The 21,235-nt window shown below is 37.9% G+C and overlaps 1 protein-coding gene and 1 pseudogene across 1 annotated transcript; both read left to right on the plus strand.

Moving 5' to 3' along the window:
• Positions 1 to 985: 985 nt before the first annotated feature.
• On the plus strand, positions 986 to 1,938 carry LOC101718344 (olfactory receptor 4C15-like). The gene is given in 2 exon segments (XM_004852588.3): positions 986 to 1,343; positions 1,346 to 1,938. Coding segments are annotated over 2 exon segments (933 nt in total). The 5' UTR covers positions 986 to 1,003.
• A 9,422-nt stretch (positions 1,939 to 11,360) lies between these two features.
• On the plus strand, positions 11,361 to 12,251 carry LOC110348308 (olfactory receptor 4C11-like; annotated as a pseudogene).
• The last annotated feature ends 8,984 nt before the right edge of the window (positions 12,252 to 21,235 follow it).

Genomic DNA, 21,235 nt, shown 5'->3' on the forward strand with positions numbered 1-21,235 from the left:
GAGCCTCGACTTCTTATAGATGGATGGAGACTGAAGAAGGACCACCTCTCCTCTCAAATTCCTACTGGAAAAGAAAAATCTCAACTCCTTTCCTTGTTGGGCCAGTAGAAAGGACATGATTGCTGACACAGGAAGCTCTGTGTTAAAATCTCAAGCATCTTCTGATGGTTTGAAGTATAAAATTCCCACCAACATAATAGAGATAATAAGAACTATTACAGACTGTTCTGGAAGCAGTGGGTCCCAAGCAACTGTTTTCCTGCTATTACTTCTCTTAGCCATCAAGACAGAGATGTTTTTATTAACTTCTGTTCACTTCTTAAATGATGACTAAGAAATAGAAAGTCAATAATGTGCATGCACCTTGGCATCAAGCAAGCACCAAGTCTTCCCATAGGCCTTCCTTTTTTGTAAAGAATGAATGAATACATTTAAAGGCCCAACCCTTTTCAATGCTTTAAAGAAATTTGTGAAAAGTAGACATAATTTTCTAGTGCTTCTTAAAGTACCTGTTACTTTTTCTTCTGTTGGTAGCTAGGTAAGACAGTGCTCTGAAAAAGGAGGGCAGACTGGTTATCCCCAATGCATTCCACACCTACAATAGACATGTTCAATAAGTAACAATCTTTCAGGATGACTTTCAATAATGGAGATCAGGAGGCCACTAGGCAATGATCAGAGCTTGTGGCTAAAATGAAACCTTCTTCTCTTTTTAGCCACACATGCATTCTTCTCTTCCACCTATATTGAAAATCTAGTTCTTTTCAAGTATTCAGTAATTCGTTTCCACCTGAATTCTTCCTGATCTCCAGCTACTGCCTTCAACAAACTTCTAATTTTGTGTTTTCAATTATAATTAAAACACTCAAGAAAAGTTTGCATAATGTTCTACCAATTTGTTGATGACTGTAGAGTTTTACATTTGTTTGAAGTAATTTTTATCATAATTTAAGGTTTACATGTTCATTGTTTGATTGTTTTTTTCACCATTCCTTTGAAAATCATGCAAAACCAGAGCTTTTTGACTGAATTTGTTCTTCTGGGACTTTCACAGAATCCAACAGTTCAGAAAATGGTATTTGTGGTGATTTTATCAGTCTACATTGCAACTATGGGGGGCAACATGCTGATCGTGGTGACCGTCATTGGCAGCCCTTCTCTGCTGGAATCCCCCATGTACTTCTTCTTGGCTTTCCTGTCCTTCCTTGATGCATCCTTTTCCTCTGTCATCACACCGAAGATGATTGCTGACTCATTCTGTGAGAGGAAAACCATTTCCTCTGAAGGCTGCATGATGAATCTCTTTGCTGAACACTTCCTTCCTGGGGTGGAGGTGATTGTCCTCATGCCATGGCCTATGACTGCTACGTGGCCATTTGCAAGCCCTTGCACTACTTCTCCATCATGAACAGGAGGCTCTGCTGTGTTTTGGTGAGCATAGCCTGGACAGGGGACTTCCTGCACCCCATCATCCAAATTCTCTTCACTTTTCAGCTCCCCTTTTGGGGCCCCAATGTCACTGACCATTTCAAATGTGACTTTTTCCCGTTGCTGAAGCTTGCCTGCACTAACACTCATGTCTTTGGCCTTTTGGTGGTTGCCAACAGTGGGTCTATCTGCATTATAATCTTCTCCCTGTTGCTTGTGTCCAACTGTGTCATCTTGTTCTCTCTGAGGAAGCACAGTTCTGAAGACCAGGGGAAGGCTCTGTCCACCTGTGGGTCCCACATCGCTGTTGTGGATTTGTTCTTCATCCCATGCATATTTATATATGCACAGCCTCCTTCTGCCTTCTCCTTTGACAAAGTGGTGGCCATTTTTTACAACATTTTAACTCCATTGCTCAACCCTTTGATTTATACTTTTAGGAATAAGGATGTGAAAAATGCTATAAGGAAAGTTTGGAACAGATTGGTGGTAGTTTCTGATGAAAAATAAAAATTAATCCTCTTTCAAATAATGAAGTTATGTGTAAAGCATTCAAAAGATTTTTAGATTAAAAACTTTATAAGAGTTCCTCTGTGTAGAGTGTATAACTCTATGTGTAGAGAAACAGTCATCCTGTGGTTGTTAGGAAATGTTTTTATTTTCACATTAGGCATTACTTCTGAGGTGGTAAGTGGATATTCTTATATCTAAATGAAAGACAATTGAATTTTTTGTTTACTTTGAAACTTATAATCCAAAGAATTGAAAAGTAAATTACCTAAGAGACTGCTTACTTTTTGTTCCATGCTTTGTGTGAGCAGACTAAAACAGTTTTGCTTTAGAAATGGAAATTGATTTGATCTTCATCAGGTGAGAAAGTGACCAGATTGAGGGTGGGGATCTCCGTGACTGAGGAAAAGCAAGCAGGACTCAGGACAGCTGTAAGTGTTCCTGTATGAAGAGACTTTTAGTGCTGACCAGTCATCCTGGGCTACCACCTTTGATTTCCTTGTTGAATTTCTTTAGAGACACAAGGTGATCTGGCTATGCATGAATTCCTCTTGTGCTGGGTAATTTCCTGTCCATTCTAATGGACTAAAGGAGAGGAAGTGGGTGCAGATTTGATAAGGGAGTAGGTGTCAGTACTTCTTATTCCAGGACAGTAAAAGGGAGCTCTTGAGACACATTATAGCAGTAGCACCACACTAAAGCTGCCATGTAATGACCCTTTTTCCCCTTATAGAAGAAAGAGTAACCAGAGGTACCAGAAATCACAAAGTAGATTTTTTTTTTTTTGGTACCAGGGATGGAACTTGGGACCTTGTGCTTTCAAGGCAGGCTGGGGAACCACTGAGCTAAATCCCTGGTCCCATTACAAAGTAGATTTTAAAAGAGGATCACACTTCAATTTACTTGGTGATTTTCTTTTTTTCTTGACTTTGACTACCCACCTGAAATGAATTCTATTTGAACAATGATCAATTTTTAAGAGATCACTTAAATTTAGATACATTTTCTACATCATTGCTGTACTTAAGGTATGTAATCCTCAGATTGGCAAGTAACTTCTGGAATAAATTTATTTATAGTAAATTTCAATTTGTCTACTCTATCAACACTAATAGAATGTCCATCAATTGTGTAGTGTGGATCAAAATACTAAATGATGTTATATTCTTTGCTTCCATGCTAACTGCAAAGTTAACAAGTGTATTTTATTAGTTTTCTTCCTCAGAGCAATTGTGGCAGAAAATAGGTAAGATTTCATTATCTTCTCTGGTGAAATTTATTACGGATTAAGATTAGGTTCTAAAATATAATCTGCCCCAAATGTGCATGTTTTATAAGGCCAATTTTGTAACAAAAGCATGGAGACATGCTAGGGAGTATTTCCACTCCTTTTCCTTGTATTTCCATCATATGTCTGTCCTCAAAGCAGTAATTACTTTTTAATGTCCTTTCCCTTCACACAGTGAGTTTTGATATTTGGTAAATCATTTATTCCTAAGAACCAGCTAAAGAAATTAGGGTCATTCATCTTATGAATCTACAAATCCAAGATTTGAAATACAATAAAATGAAACAGTATTCTGGTCAGATTGTTGTGTTTAGCACAGTTTCTTGTCTCTTGCATCTTACATTCAAATAAAAACACATTTTTCATTATTTGAACTCTGAATATCTCATTGTGAACTCTGTAAAAGTAGAAAATTATAATATTCATCAGATAACTAAACAAATATTGGAACATATCTACACCAACTTTTTTTCTCTCTGTATTAATGAACAGAATTTTGCAAAATTCTCAAAATAATGCTCGTTAATTTAGCTGTCAAGTGTTTTCAATTTTGATTTTGCTTAAGCATTGTGAAGCTCAATCTAGTGTTTCTGGTTATTAGGCTTTGTAACATATGTTAACACTAAATCAGCTTGTAGTCACTGTAGTTATTCAAAGAATTGACAGAAACACATTGTCAATATAAAAACTGGGAATTAAAAATTTTTCCTTGGATATTTTAAAGAAGATAAAAAATAACTGACATCTAACTAAAGAATAAAATAATCCAGGAATACTGTTGTGTTAATGTATAAGTAATATAAAAATGTGGCCCTTCATAAACTGGCAATAGGTAACATTCATGTCCCTGTGACCTTGATAACAGCTTCTTAACCTTCCATCCCTTGTCACACTGAGGTCTTCTTTCATTGAGTAAAGTCTTTACCCATCTTTGTGGGCTTAGGCCTTTCTTCTTTCCTCGTAGGGCATGGTTTACTCTCTTCTTTCTACTTCCTACTTTGCCTTTTTTGTTTTGTTTCTTGGGGTTTTGGGAGGGGTTTTTTGGGGGGGGTACCAGGGATCGAACTTGGGACCTAGCACTTGTGAAGCAGGCAGCAGAACCACTGAGATAAATCCCTGGCCCATACTTTGCCTATTTTTTAAAAATGCCCCACTCACTTGGCTTTCATTAAGCTCACTCCTCACATGTTTTTTAGAATGTTTACAACTCTCTGATCTACTATATACTTATACACTTGCATTTTCTGTTCATCTTCTCTTATAGGCTGTTAGCTGTGAGGCAGGGGATTTTTCCCCCTGTGGTTCACTGATATATCACTTGCTTAAAAAACATTTGTTGATTGAATGAATACATGATACATCTTCCCATAGGAAAGTTTCTACCTATCCCTACTATTAACCCATTAAAATGTTGTTTGGCAATGTGAACATATTTATGGATGACAGCCCACAGATATTGATAATGATTACAATTCAAACTTTAACAGTACAGAATGGAGTATTTGAAATGAACTTTGTATTTTAGTTACATTTCTCATAACTAAACTAAAAGTTCAAATAGGAAATAGACATTCTTATCTATGAAACTTTATGTTCTTCATACATTCCTTCCAACCCCTGCAAAAATAAACATAGCTCTCAGCAATCTTTTATTCTGCAGTTATTTCAGATCCCAATGAAATCATCTATTGCCTCAAACTCCTAATTTATTAGTTGAATATGATATAATTAAACTTTATGATTATTCAATGGAAACCTCACCCAAGTTAAAATATATCTTTATGTGGACAGAGTTTAAAGAAAATCCCTAATTCTTCCTGGGGTTACATGCGAGGCACAGCTGAGTCAAACACAAAAGAAAATAGCTTGCCTTGTCATCTAACCCCTCTCCATAGTTTGCATGACTGAATGGCCAGAGTCAATTGCTTTCCATCAAACCCTGGCTAGCACTGACTCACCTCCAGTGGAGTCTGGTTGGATAATGCAGCCACGCAGTTCACAAGACAGTTTTCCTGAGCTAATGAGTGTGATGGAAAGGCATGAGGGCCCTGGCTCAGCTTCTTGCTTTATTGGTTGTTCTATTTCCCAAGCCATGAGATATTGTGACATTACTGTAATACATTATTAAAATAAAAGTCTGTAATTAGTACATTGATATTCTTGGCCTAGTTCTGCTCCTAATCAACTGTGTGAATTTAGGTGAATTTTTCCACTTCTCTCAGTTCAAATCCTCATGCCTAAAAAGGACTAAGACATGTAACCATTTCTTCTGTACTTTCTGTGTGCCAAGAATTCTTTCTTTCATATCTTTAGAATTTACAGAGTTTTATATTGGTGTGTTTATAATGGAACCTCTTCATACTCCTATTTCAGGGATGAGGAAGCTGTAGTTCAAAACTTTAAGAGATAACAAAAGTATTTCTCAGGATTTTTCCAGCCTATTTGTATCAACAACAACAACATGACAGGCTTGGGAGTTATTTTTTGTAAGATGTTTCTCTGAGACACTGGGGTTGTTAGTTGCCCTTATGCCCTTCAGCAAAAGTGTAAGGCCCAGTGCAATCTATTCATGGCATTTTCTGCTATCGATTTCTTTCTCCCCTACCCACTTCCGGACCTCCCACCTCTTCCTCACTGTGGACACCTTGAAGCTAATGACACACCTAGCAGGTGTCAGTGAGTAGCACGGTTTCCAAGGTAGGAAAGACAATCTGTCAGGTAATTTGCCCCATTTTTAATAGTTTACAAGCATATTTAAAAGCAAAAATACAGCTTTCCTTCCACTATGAAGAAGCATACATCTTGAAAAATAAAAGAAAAATTTAATAATTCTTGTCTCTTTTCTTTTGCCTTCTCCCTCCTTTCTATTGAAAACATAAGTGGGAGTCCAAATGGGATGAATGAGTACTTAACAGTAGCAGTTTCCTTCTACAAAAGAGGAAATTGAAATTTAAAGATCAGGAATCCAGTCACAGCAGTTCACACAGCAGGTAAGAAGTGGGGCCCCAGTCACCCCCAGCACATACCTTTCCTTGCACTTTGATACTTTCACTCTCCTAGGAGAGATGGTCTCAGCCAGTCACACAGAGAAGGGGACTCTGCTTCCACCTTTCCAATTCAGAGTGAGCTGGAGTCTAATTCTCCCTAAGGTTACCTTGCTGTCTTACCCTGTGTCACATAGGTAGCTCACTGGACCTCCTTTGGATCTGGCTTTGGAGTGATGGCTTTTTTTAGCACCCTTGCAGTGGAAAGCCATAAGCACCTTCAAATTTTTACTATAAATATCCCATGTATTAATATGAAAAAACATTTTTCTTCCACCTTTACAAAGGAACAACTAGAAAGAGAACTGGCTTCAGAGGTGTTTCATAGAGCACAGGAATAGTTCCTTTTGTAATGATTACAAGAACCAAATTAAGTGGCTTGTGTTTTTTTACAATCATCTTTCCTCCAGTGTTGAACTTGTGCAGCTTGGTGCTTCTGCAGGAACACGCACAATGTGTTCATGCACATCATTTCCTGCTGCAGATAAACCACACACATCCCATAGCCACTGGCACTGACACCCTCAATGGACCTCAATGAAGTAGAGTTTGTGTCCTTTACCTAGGATTCATATGATTCATCTTCCAAGTAAATGCATAGGAAAGTACTTAGGAAGTCATCTGTTTGCTTATAAGAAAAGAGGTACAATTTTTTATCTGTCAGAAGTACTTTCTCCACATTCCTTCCTAGAGACTGATTTGAGGGAGGGTGTACCTCGTGCATCTGCTAGAAACGCTGGAGCTCCTGGAGTGTTTCCACTAAAGAAGGCATATGAGGCAGTAGCCAGGGCTCCTGTGCCTTCCCTGGACTCAGCTTAAAGCTCTAGCCTCCCTCTAAAGTCTCTTTGCTTATAGATGTTGGAACTTACACCACGGAACCAAGGCCAGTCTACCAGAAGTTTTTATCTCGTAAGGTCAGTGCTGATATTTCTGGGTCAGGTTGTAAGGTAGAAGTGTGATCTTTATATATTTGGGTTACCAGAAACTTGGTGATTCCTTGTTCCTGATCCATAGCACATCCCCTGTCTGGTTTGGGGAGATTTTACAGCTGGTCAGGCTAAAGAGGCTAAACTCTGATAAAATCCTTGGATCAAGTCCCTTCTACCTTCCATGCTCACCTTCCCTCTGTAGGACTTTCTCTCTCTTATTCCCAGCCATGCTGCTGTCTGCTCACGATCAGACTCATCTCTGCTGTTGGACTCATTGAGTCTCTGCCATTTGCCCTTCTGCTGTTGTCCATTAGATGTCTACTTTTCTGCTTTGATACTTGGCACTCCGGGAAATGTCCAGATCCTGATTTGGGGATCAGTTCAGAAAGTTAAAAGGCATCTTTTCTGATGACTCAGAATTTCTCTTTTCTAAGATGAAATCTAAATGGAGGCTTGTGATTTGCTATTTTATGTGATGTGTAGGGAGGAAGAGAGAAAGTTTATTTAGAGAGAGAGAGGTTATTTAGCATTTCATTCACTGTCATTCTGGCCCGACTGTATCAAGTAACTCTTTCTGTATTATGTGTCAAACTTTGTGCATGAAAAAGAGCCACTTAAACAGCAACTCTTAGCTTACAAGAAAATGTTCACATCAAATGAGACAACAAATGTAAACACCCTTTTAAATAAGATCATAGCTCAAGAACAATATATTATATACTATTAATAAAACATATAGTAATATCAGGTGCAATGAGAATGGAGACAGATGTTTAATTCTGGAGAGAATAGAGAAATGATTTTGATCAATTCTCATTTGGACTGTTAAAATTCCAACAGGTCAACATAAAATTTAAAGAGGAAATAAAAGGACAGACAATGCATCGCTGCCTAATGCTTCCCCACATCAGTGAGGTTGGGTAGTTTGGAAGTGCTAGGAAACAATGGCTAGATTCAGTGAAAAACTCAGGGGCAGTGCTGATCTGGGCTAATGTTTGAATCTTGTCAAACTGCTGCTTTCTTGCCTTCACATCTCCAGGTATTTTCTTTGCTTAGGGAAAATGAAACAAAATAAAACTGTAAGACCTGGTTTTTCATGGTAGTCTGGTATGTGCCATGAATTCATGTTTTACAGCATTTTACTTTATGGAGAATGTAGTTTTTATGAAAATTGTTTCTGTGTTTACCTGAAACAATGCACCCTTTTTGTTATTATCATTAGTGTTACTTTATTTTACTTGCAGTTCTGGGGATTGAACCCAGGGCCTTGGACACTCTGATAAGTGCTCTACGGTTGAGCTACATCTCCACTTCTTTGTGATTGCTTACTTTTAGTAAACTCCTTTCTCTATACCTTCTTTCTCTTGATCCCTCATCAGTGCATTGAAATACACCCAGTATATTGAAATGAAGCAATATTTCATTTTCTCTTTTGTATTTGTCAGAGGTAATTGGAATTGTCAGGGATAATTAATCAGACAAAAAGGAAGAATATTTCAAGATTCATATAAAAATAAATCAATAAATCTAGAAATATTGAGCTAGGATAAAGGTAATAATTGGAGTCTGAATTCTTCATAACAATGCTAGCTTATTATACTGGACTAATACTATTTTAGCTAGATGGTAAAGAAACAAAAGTTTATTTAGATTATGTAACATTATTACAAGTAAATAAACAAACTAAGTTACTAATTTTGAAGTACTAATTCTACTTAGAGAAATCTAGCATGAGCTTGCTTGTGTATGGGTGTTTCAGAAAAACTTGTTTGAAACTTTGGTTTACTGCATTAGAAGCTATAGCCGAACTCTTACTTATTTTTTGGAATGTCATTGACCAGTTGACTCATCTTGGGCTCTTTGCACTTTGGGGGAAAGAAAATCACTTGGTATAATCACATATGGTTGTGAGGAATTTGTTTTACTTTTTTTTTTTTTGGTACAGCAATCGAACTCAGGACTTTGTGGTTGCAAGGCACACATGGCGCCACTGAGCTAAATATCTGGCCTGGAATTTGTAATATTATCTATGTATATGTAATCCATCCAATTTGCTGGTAAAACACTTAAGGATATGTTTCCATGGCCTATTCTAGTGGCTGCATAGTTCAGTAGGTTTCTGGTACATGCATAGTAACTGATATAATAATGCTATTGATTTATTGTTGGAATTTTCATTAATCAGAAAAAGGTAGAATATTTCCAAATCCACACAAAAATAAATAAATACATTCTAGAAATACTATGAGATAGACTAAAGATAATAACTCACTACTTAAAGTAATAGATTATACTGGAAAGGGAAAAATTAATAGATTTGATCATATACAATAAGGATCTCGAAATGTAAAGATATCAAAAATTTAACTGTCTTCTGGGGATTTAGCTTGGTGCCACCACACCTGCCTCTCAAGGTCCTGAGTTTGATCCCAGGTACTAAAAAAACAAACAAAAAAAAATAGATAAAAATAAGCTGTCAAGAGATACCTAATTCAAAACTGATAATTTATAAGAAGTAAAAATAAACAAAAATTTTATACTGTCATTAGTAATTAAAGAAATGTGTGCCCTAAATTTTATTCTAGAAACCAAGCAAGTAAGTCATTGACTCAGGTTATATTTTTATTAAAAATATGCTCCATATTATTGTAGTTTTAGAAACTATGGGAAATAATAATCCAATTTGTACATAAAAGGGATATTTAACCAGACATATGTACATATATAATTCTGAAAAATCTAGGATACTATGTGAGGAATTAGCAGTTACCACTGGAAAGTGAGATTGGAAAATTGTGTATTTTTGAAGGCTACTTTATAACCCTGCAATCCACTGTAAACTTTGGAAATTTTATTGTGAAAATGTCTTTTCTAAAACTAAAGTATCTTTAGTCAATATTGGCTCAACGAAATTGAAAGTACATTTGCTAATAGTCAAAATTATGAAAATACAAATATATATTGCTTCAGCAATCCTCATACCTTATTTTAGTGACATTATTAAAGTGAAAAACATTAAAAGACAAGATTTACTCAAAAATTCTTATGACAATAGAAATTTGAAAAAAAATAAAAATAGTAAAAGTTATGAAAAGCTGATATGTTAATTTACAGTGGCTAAAATTGATAATGGTGTTATGCATAGTCTGTGAAAATCAGAGGTAACATATTACAGGTTGATTGAAATTCTATAGATATATGCACATAAATGGGACTAGTGTAGAGCAATGGGAAAACATCTGCATGTTGAAATGTGAAATGAAATTTTAAAAATGTGTTTTAAGAGACAAAAAAATGGATCAATACAAAAACCTCTGGAAAAAGGGTAAGAATATCATGTATCAGTTAAGTCATTATTCAGATTAGAGATGTATAATAAGTGGCACATTAAATATGACCCATAAGATATGAGGTTCATTGCTAAAGATCTAACATGAGTCCTGGATTGTTTCAAATATATAATGATTTTCCTCAATGAGGGCATCTTCAATGATTTATTCAAATGTTTCATGTGTCCATATCAAAAATGAAGGTACAGTTATGGCCAAGCTGAGCCAAAAGTTGAGGAAATAATTTCTTCTTAAACCATAATCCAGCCAAGCTACCAAAGGGAAATAGTGAGTTGAAACTGGTATCCAAATCAAGAAATGTATTTTTTCAAAGGGTGTTTTAAAATTTCATACTTCTAAATTATGTGTGGATATTGTTTTGCAATAATTTAGAAGCATATACAGTATTGACACATATATAGATTTGTATACACATAAAAGTGTCCACTGGAATCTTTCATTTTCATATGAATAATTTCAAGACATTACATTGACTTGACTAATATCATGTAAAACACCCATTGGTTCTTAGACATTGGCAGAAGGGATACACCATTTTTTAGTATTTTCCCACCCACAGATCCCAACAAAATAATTTGTTTTCCACACAGGAAGACTTTGGATCAATGTTCCTGGTTAACATATGGGCAGCTTTTGAGTAAGTTCCCCAAGTGATTATTATATAGGGCAAAACTCTGAGATTCACTGTCTTCTGTATGTGGATGTATTTACAACTGCAAGATTTAATTGAGTTCAAGTCCACTGCTATTGCCAAATCATCTCTTTTCCAATTTTTTTTGAAGGTCAACCATTTCTCAGCTGTGTCCTTTCTATGTTTCCTGTGGCTGTGGAGCTGAGTAACAGTGTGAATGAATTCATTCTATCTGGGTTAACACAAGATGCTCTGGAAGAGAAAACAGTGTTTGTGGTCTTTTCGGTCCTCTAGATTGCAACTCTGTTGGCAAATTCACTTATTGTGATAACGATTAGATGTAGTCAGATGCTGAGGGGTCCCATGTCCTTCTTCCTTTTCTACTTATCCTTTGCAGATGCCTGCTTTTCGACAACCATGGCTCCTAGATTAATTATAGATACTGTGTCTCAGAAGATTCATCTCCTACAAGGACTGCATAAAGCAGGTGTTTGCAGCCCACTTCTTCGTGTGCATGGACATCTTTGTGCTCATTCTCATGGCGTTTGATTGCTATGTGACCATCTGTAGCCATCTGCAGTACACAACCATCATGAGTCAGCGCATCTGTGGGTGGGGTCTTGCATCCATTCCTTAGCACAGATTTTCCTGGCTTTGAGATTGCCCTTTTGTGGCCCCAGTGTTGATCACTATTTCTGTGATTTGCAGCCCTTGATGAAACTTTCCTACATAGACACTTGTCATCAATCTCCTGGTAGTAATAATAGTGGGGCCATATGAGCCATGAGTTTTGTACTCCTTCTTGTCTTGTACACATTTGTTTTACATGGAACCAGAATGCAAAAGGAAGAAGGAAAGCACTCTCCACTTGCTCCTCCCAAGTCATTGTGTTCGTCCTTTTCTTTGTCCCTTGTATATTCACTACACTCACCCTCCCATCACCTTCTCCATGGACAAGATGGTGGCCATGTTTTACACCCTTGGGACACCCTCGCTCAACCTCTGATTTACACAATGAGAAATGCACAAGTCAAAAATGCCATCAAAAAGTTATGGCTTCACAAACTCTGACCTGAGGTGGAAGCAGAATGAAAAAGAGCTGATGATAATCCTCGTCTTTCTGAAGTTTGTGGGCCAGACCCTGGCTTTTCATACTTGTACTCCTTTTGTACACTATTCTGGTTGAGATTTTTCTTCTCCATGTTTCTTTTCCAACATTATTTATTTATTTATGTATTGGTACCGGGGATCGAACTTGGAACCTTGCACTTGCAGGGCAGGCAGCAGAACCACTGAACTAAATCCTTATCCTCCCAACATCTATTTATGACACTCATTTTTTGGTAAATAAGATCCAGCACTACTGAATCTGTATCATATATTTTCTGGCTCAACAGTCAATAACTAAGACGTGTATTTTCCAAGCAGCATAAATATCAGCTAGCAAAGCCCTCTTCGACTTTTTTGGTAACAGACTTACAAAATGGCTTCATATTCCTCTCACGCACATGAATGTTGGTGGGGGGAGAAGGAGAGAGGGAGAGGGAGAGAGAATTCATTATGTTCACATAAATACAGCACTGGTTATAATGCACACATTCAGAATATTGATCTATCTGGCTGGTGTAAACTGCAAATACTCCAGTTTCCTTCTGAGACTATTTTCCCATGATCAAGATAAGTGCTTCGTTGTTCTCAATTTGTATGTGTTGCTCATCAAATGCACATAACTAATGGGTTTAGACCACAAGAGTTGTCTGTGATGGGGGGTGGGGGGCAGTGAAAGCTCACTTTTTTTTTTTTTGTTACCGGGGATCGAACTCTCGTCCTTGCGCTACTTTTGAGACCCAAAGTTAGAACCCCACAGGCCTAGGTGCTGCAGCCCAGGACCCCAGCCCACCTGCGCGCACCCTCTGCTGGGGAGGCTAGCGCACTGCTCCGCGGCGCTGGCACAACCCAAGGTGGGGTGCGTGGTCAGGGTGCAGGTCAGGGTGCGAGAGTCACGGTGTGAACCGCGGCTGCCCCCTCCAGCCTTTGCTTCAATACACGTGCTTTTACATTTTAAAATGTTTTCTTTTAAAATTTTTAAATTTAAAATTTAAATAAAATTTTTCTAAAGTATTTTATTTTTATGCAAAAATTTTTAATTTTTATTTTTCATTTAAAATAATTTTAAGTGAAGCCTCCCCCTCGGGCTGCCCCGGTTGGCGTCACCCCTCCACACGCCCGGCACCTCGTGGTCGCGCTGGCTCCTCCGGGCCCTGGAGAGGCCGAGTTGGGTGCTTGGGGTGGGGCGGCGCTGAGCAGAGAGGAGACCAGTCCCCCTCGGACACCGGGGCTCTGCGGGACCCCGCTAGGGGCCAGGGCTGGGGGGTCGCCAAGAAGGGAAGTGGCAGGAAGGGCCAGGCCTCTGGCCTCAGCGCTCAGCCCCAGCTCAGCTCGGGCTCCTCAAAGTTAAAGTGGGAAAGGTTTATTTAGCTCACAGTTTGTAGAAGTTTCAGTCCATAATTGGCTGGCTCCAAGGCAGGGTGGATGGCAGACAGGCATCGCAAAGGAGAAACAGTTCATGGCACACACAAGGTAGCAAAAGCAAGGGACCTTGACAGTCTTTCTGCCCCTTTTATCTTATCCAAACTAGTTAATCTTAGTGCCATTGACCCTAGCACTACACCATGAATCAGTTCCAGCGTCACGCTCTCTCTATCCAGGCACCTCTGAAAAAGCCCCATTTATGACCACATGAGGCTTTGGGGTGACATCTAAACACAAAGCATAACAATGTTCATTTTGTCTGGTAAGAGACAAGATATGGAAACAATCTAAATGTCCATGGATGGATGGATGAAGACTGTATTGTAGTTATATACTACACTATATAGTATAGTTATATACTATCTATATAACTACAGAGTATAGTTATATACTATACAGTAGAGAGCCTTGAAAAAAGACAATTCTGTCATCTGAGATAAAAGGGATGAACATCTTGGACATTTTGTTAAGAGAAAGGACTATGTAAGGTGGAGAAAATAATAGGATATTTTCTGGATGAATCTTTAGAAAGGAGAAAGTTGCTAATGAGAGGAAGAAATGATCAGAACGTTGCTTTCTTGCAGACAAGAGGAAATGTGACAGAGCACAGTGGAGTTTGTGACTTTAGACAGTTCCAGAAGGTTTATAGAAGGAACAGAATTCTAGACCTACAGAGCAATGTTCTCAGTTTAAAGAGCTCACAGGAGAGTCAGGTCATGAATTTAACTGAGAGCAGTTAGTGTGATAGTGGGGAGATACAGGGTTAAACTCCGTGCAGTAAAGATATACACAGTCTATTAACGTTTTCTATGTACATAAGCAAATCAACAAAATCCCCAGAACACGCTGAAATTTGGCAAAACTTGGTCTGGCATTTGACTTGGGCACCAACTAGTGGCACAATCGTGTAAAGGCTGCATTAATAATAAATGCTGTTAATACGGAAATTAACAGTAGCCGTCAACAGGGTGGTCCTAATTGGATAGAGATTAGAATGCGTGGTTTGTTCCAGTAACAACTTACAAAACGAAATCTGAGGATTTGCAATAGCATTGTCTTAGCTTATATTTCCACGGACGTGATAAATTTCCCCTTTAAAAAATGAATTGATAGCTTTCTGAATAAAATGCTTTTTCCATTCAGGTTCATTCTATGTCTCCATTGTTCCGTGAAATATCCAAACAGTGCTGTGTTTCAGTTGAGAGTAATATAAATGGCCTATGCTTCATCATCCCCAATAGATTTCAAAACACAAAATTTCTCCCTGTCATACCTATTATTGAAATTGTGGTTCCCATCAGTTTTCACGGAACAGATTGTTCGAGTCATGCTCATGGAATCATCTTCACTCAGAGCGTGTTACAGCTCCAGGACTGCAGGCTGGCCCATTAGCTTCTGTGCATGGAGAACAATGTTTCCAAGTTCATCAGCCAGGGTGGGTATCTAAATTGATGGAGATCTCCTAATTACTATAGTATGGAACTATTCCTCATAGTTTACTGTTCTTTCTTTAAGATAGGGCCAGGGATTTAGCTCAGTGTTTCTGCTACCTGTCTCACAAGCAAGCACAAGGTCCTGAGTTCAATACTTGGTACTGAAAAAAAAAGATAATACCATTTTGACAATTTGATGCTATTTATAATATTTCACAAGGCTTTAGAAAACATAAGTATCACTCAATCTCACTTAAAAGTAAATTCCAAAAAGCTGAACTCGGAAGCAGAGAGCAGATGGTTTGGGGGGCCCCTGGGGGATCAGGAGTGGTCTGTGAAGTTGGAGATGATGGACAAAGGATGGAAATTTTCAAGAAGACAGGAGGAAAGCATTCTGGTCAATTATTGCTCAGTGTGGTAGTTTAGTTAGTAGAGCTTATACAACAATACCCTCAGTGAACAGATGCATTCAACAAAATTTTGTTTCTGTTTGTGAACTCCACCTCGGATAGTGTACACAACCAGAATTGTGGAATAAATTAAGTTCGTGAACCCCCACTGTATTAACAAATTGGTAAAAGGATGAATTTTAAATGGTCTTACTACTGAGAAAAAATAAGTAGGAAAGGTATAGATACATTAATTAGCTTGCTTTAATCATTCCACAATTTATGCATCACAGTATACCTCATAAATATACAAAGCATAGCTTCATCAGTTTAAAAGAAAAAATATTTTAAAATGACAATAAGCACAATAATTACCCTGGCTTGAGACTGTATTAAAAGGAATAGCATATTTAATTTGGGTTTTTAAGATTTGGGATATGAAAAATACTGAGACGGAAATTATTTTATTTTATGACAAAATTTACAATTTATGATAAGGCAAAATGAATCAATATTGACATTTGCTCACATAAAAATTGTAATATTTGTATGCACATATTCATTCAATTCTGGCAATGTCCTTTATTCCATTTGGTAGTACAATTTTCTATTTTGGAAATATTTTTCTTCTTAATAAAGGACTCATTGAAACATTTCGTATAGTGCTACTTGGTGCTCATGATTTCCTTGAGTTTTGTATGCCAGCATCACTTGACTTTGTCTTTGAAAATGAAAGATATGTTTGCTAAGAACTGCTTCTAGGCTGCTGATTTGTTTGACTTGGTTTCTGTGAAGCTGCTGCCCCTCTCTCTCCTGGGTTGCACTGTTTCTTGTGAGAACCCCACTGCAATTTTTACCACACCAGTGTACTAGTCCGTGTTTGCAAAAGGACAGATTCAACGCAGGCCGCAGATTTACAAGGGCAGCTTATGATGTTTGCCCACACGGTCAAATGTAGAAGAGTACAAGGGATCTATCTGAGTGCTACAGATCCGAGGAATCCTCCAGGGGCCGGCATCCCAAGGCAATGTTCCAGGCAAGTCTGCACCAGGAGGCTGAGGAACCTGCACGGAAGACGGGAGGATCTGGACCGGAAAGTCCATGGGCTGGCGCTGGCAGGCTGAAAGTCCCATGCTGGATGCCGAAAAATCTGTGCTAAGAACCAGGAAACGACATCCAGGGCAGAGGTGAAGACCAGAGCTCCCAGCTGAAGTGCCAGGGCCAGAAGACAACTCTCCAGGGGAAGGCGAGGACCGGAGCTCTTTCCAAGAGAATAGAGCCTCTCCACAGGAAATCAGCATTCAACCCCGCCTCCTGTTCTCCTTTGGTTCCATTCCCCAGAACCAGCTAATACAGTTCAGTTGGGCGTCCCATGCTTGCTGACCATCAGTTAACTAATTACCACAAGCAGTGAGCTGGATTGTCAACCAACTGCCTGACTGCCTGTAGAACTGCTTAGGAGCTCAGTAAAGCGCACTTCCGGGGTTGTCTGTGTGTGTCACTGAAGTGGCCCCATCCACTCTGGCGCTCTTGCCCTCCTCTGCTCCCCACCTGCCATGAAATAAGCAGCTTTGTTCCACCGCTGTCTTGTTCTAAGGTGTTGCTCCGTTAGAGCAAGGCAAACATGGACTGAGTCTTATAAAACCAAGAGCCAGACAAGGCTTTCTTGCTGTGAGCTGTGGGTGTCCGGAACTGGTCCTGCTAACTAATACAGAAAGTAGGTGCCAGAGAAGTGGGGTCTTTGCTGTAATTATATCTGACATGTTGTTTCCAAGCCTTTGGAACAGTTCTGAGGCAGGAATTTGGGAAGATTAGGAGATAAGTGCTAGAGAAGCCCTAGAATGCTAGAGAAGCAGAATCTTAGTAGGATTTTCTTTTTCTTTTTTTTTTCTTTTTTTAAAATTTTATGAATAATTAAAATCTCATAACAACATAGTTACTTAGGGTAAAAGACATGAACCAAGATTTGGGATATGAAAAATACTGAGATGGAAATTATTTTATTTTATGACAAAATTTACAATTTATGATAAGGCAAAATGAATCAATATTGACATTTTCTTCTTATTAAGAAGAAGAAAAACAGATAATAGCACAAAACTTTCTTTTCAATGAATGAAGATAAGCTAGTAATATAAATGAAAATTGCATATATATTAAAATGTTTTTGAAACAATGTAATTTGGAAAAGTATATGAACTTCCTACTTTCTACTTTTCTCTCTTCTATTTTGCTCATCATTTGTACATATATATATGTAAATTCTCTCTACATAAAATTTCTCATATAAGAGAAATGATACTTGAGCTCATGTGTCTGACTTATTTTACTTAACATTATGTTTTCAAGTTGCATCCATTTACCTATGAATGCTGCAAGTTTATTTTTCTTTATGGCAGTATAGTATTCCATTGTGCATAAATACTACATTTTCCCCATCTAGTCATCTGATGGTAGACATATATGTACTGCCTCCAAGATCTAACAGATATTTTTGATTGGTCAGAATACCAGAATGCTGATAAAATATACTTAGTTAATTCAATACTCGGGAGGTTTCAGAGAGAGAGAAAAAGAGAGGGACTCTTGGGAACTGGACTAGAAGCAATGCATTTTATATTTTGGCAAAGAGGTTGTCTATATTTTGCTCATGGCCTGAGACTTTTCTTGTTTTAGATAATTTTGGGTCACAGTTTCAGTCTGTGGTGGGCCAGCTCTAAGACAGAAAAACCTTGGCAGAGGGAGATGGTCAAGGAAAAGGTGCTCACCTATGTCAGGCAGCAAGAAGAGACTGACGAGAAGAGCTGGAGATGAAAATAAACCCTTCAAGATCCTGCACTTACGGACCCACTGCCAATCAGGCCTCACCACCTAAGGGCACATTTATGAATTGAATTCATCCCTGGGTGAATCAACAGATGAGTATAGTGACCTTGGGATCCAATCAATTTCCATACATATGAGATTTTGACAGGATTTTTGGATGTAAACTGTAACATTCCATTCCTTAGTGCCAAATACTGATGTCTATGTCATTATGAAAAGTTAACTGAGTTTTTCTCTAAGAGTTACCTACGTCTTTAAAGTTCCAACATTGCTGAAAAGTCCAAGGTCAAAGTCTCCTCTGAGATTCAAGGCAAACTCAGAGCACTGATCCCCTGTAAAAATCAAAATAAAAGTTAAATACTCCCAACCTACAATGGCACAGGGTAGACAATCCCATTTCAAAAGGGAGAAATGGGATAGGAAGTAGTGAGATGAAAGCAAAACCTCAGGGGAAACATTCAATCCTATGTCATGTCTAGTACCCAAGGGAAGTTGTGGTGAGTTCTGAACTACAAAGAGGTTGGGTAGATCTACTCCCACAGGGTTACCAGTTGCAGCCTTCATGGCCTCTTTTCCATGGTGGCTTCACTCACTTTCTGCAAATTTCCTCAGCATACATCCACATTCCTGGCATCTCCAAATTCCTAGATTCTTCACTGTGTTTTCAGTTTCAGCCTCACAGCTTCAAACACTGCCCTCTCAGGGGCATACTCCTTCACAGGCTGTTTTCTGACATTTGTGTGAATGCTTCCATGATCCCATAAGCCCTGCAGTCTGCATGTCTGAGAAGTCAGCATTAGATGGATGACAGCAAGGTCTATGACAAGGTCAAGCAGTAGCCAGACTGCCTTAAGTCATAATTGCAGAGGCCTCTGAGTGCTGAAATGGCTGAGCCCTGTGAAATGAAACTAGGTAGGCCCTCTCTAGAAAGGAGGATGGGGCATCTTCTCTCAAATAAAAGTTTATAGTTTTAAACCCTTGAACCTGCAAAGGGTTGGGTCATGCTGAATTCTGAGATGCTTTCAAACCATCTCTCCTACTCCTTATTCAAAGTACTTGACTTTTTAAAAATGTTAATCTTGTCAGCAACCTTTCCTCCAACCTTTGCTCACCTGTGCTCCAACTTCACAGGCAATTTTTTCATGGCAAATCTGTCTAAATACTGCCAGCAGTACCCATGAACAGCCAGAATATTGGGTTGCCTTTCCTTGATTCATTATTCCACTGTCCTTAATCTAAATCTCCTGGAAAATAGCAGGGCATGTCATGGGCAAAATACAGACAAATTATTCTGCCATGACACACATGACCTCTAATCCACTGGCCAATGGAGTTCTTGTTCCCAAGTAAAACCTCCTGAGTCTGACTTTTACCATCTGTATTTCTTTCAGTACTTTGGTCTATTGAGCTCCAGCCAGAATCTCCAATCAAGTGCAGCATAGAGCATTCTAGGGCTTCTGTAGGTGGCAAGTCTTTCCAAAACCTGTGGAAACCACTTCCCAGTGCTTCTGTTCATTACAAAAACTGTACTGTAATAGGTATAGTAAGATCTTACCTCAACTAGATAGAAGTTTTTCATGTCAATCCGACTCCCAACATGACATTAATTGGGGAATAGCTGAAATTTTTCCCTTAAATTTGGGAACAAGACAAGGATGATACTCTAACCCCTCCTGTTTCATATAATGCTGCAAATTCTAGCCAGAACAACCAGGAAAGAAAAAGAAATAAAAGAGATATGTGTATAAAAAGAACAAGTCAAAACAACATTATTTGGAGAGGACATGATCCTCTACATTTAAGAACCAAAAGTTCTACCAAAAATTTCCTAGAATTATTATCCAAGTTCAGTACTATAACAGAATACAAAATCAACACCAACAATGAACTCACTGTGAAAGAAATTAGAGAGACAATACCAATGACAATAGCACTGTATAATAATTATAATTACATTGATTTATCTCTTTTCTTTCCTTTCTCTTGTTAGATTGTCTAGGGGTTGTCTATTTTGTTTATTCTTTCAGAGAACCAGCTCTTCAATTCAATATTATTTGTATTGATTTTTAAGTCTGCATTTCATTGATTTTGGATCTGATCTTTATAATTTCCTTCCTTGTATTAGCTCTGGATTTAGACTGTTCATGCTTTCCTAGGACCTTGAGGGGCACATTTAGTTTATGTGGGCTTGCTCTGTTTTATTAAGAAGAGCATTCACATCTATAAAATTACCTCTTAAAAGCTTTTATTGTGTCCCATAACAAGAGTATATGCATTCTTTTCACATAGAGGTTTCTTCTTACAATGAAATTATATACTTGCAATTCATAGATTTCCAAACCATTTTATCATCATTTTAAATTTTACTTTATATTATTGTTTTCTAAAATTAAACAAAACAAAAATGTAAATGTACTATTCATATCAAGAATAAATGATTATCAATAATTAAATTCATTCTAACATTTTCCCTATCCTCACACCTGCAAGAGTAAACACTATTCTGACTTTAGAAGTGAATACAATTATCTTGCTTCTGAAAAGAAAAATATCTTTTCCCTCTATGTATACTTCTAGTTTTACCGGTTTTGAATTTTAAATAATTTAGTGTATTACATAGAAACCTTAAAGGTTTCTTTTATTTTTAATAAAAAAGGAATAACTACCAGAGTGAAGAGACAACCTACAGAATGGGAAAATATTTTTTGCATGCTATCCTCTAGCAGAGCCCTACCATGTAGTATATATAAAGAATTCAAAAAATGATACCTCCTCAAAATAAAAGACCCAATAAAAATTGGCACCCAAAATGAATGATCACTTCTTAGAAGTACAAATAGCCAATAAATACATGAAAAAAATGTTCAGCATCACT

This window comes from Heterocephalus glaber, unplaced genomic scaffold (genome assembly GCF_053883595.1).
Source record: "Heterocephalus glaber isolate CG9 unplaced genomic scaffold, H.glaber_assembly_v1.0 deba00001673, whole genome shotgun sequence".
Lineage (NCBI taxonomy): Eukaryota > Metazoa > Chordata > Mammalia > Rodentia > Bathyergidae > Heterocephalus > Heterocephalus glaber.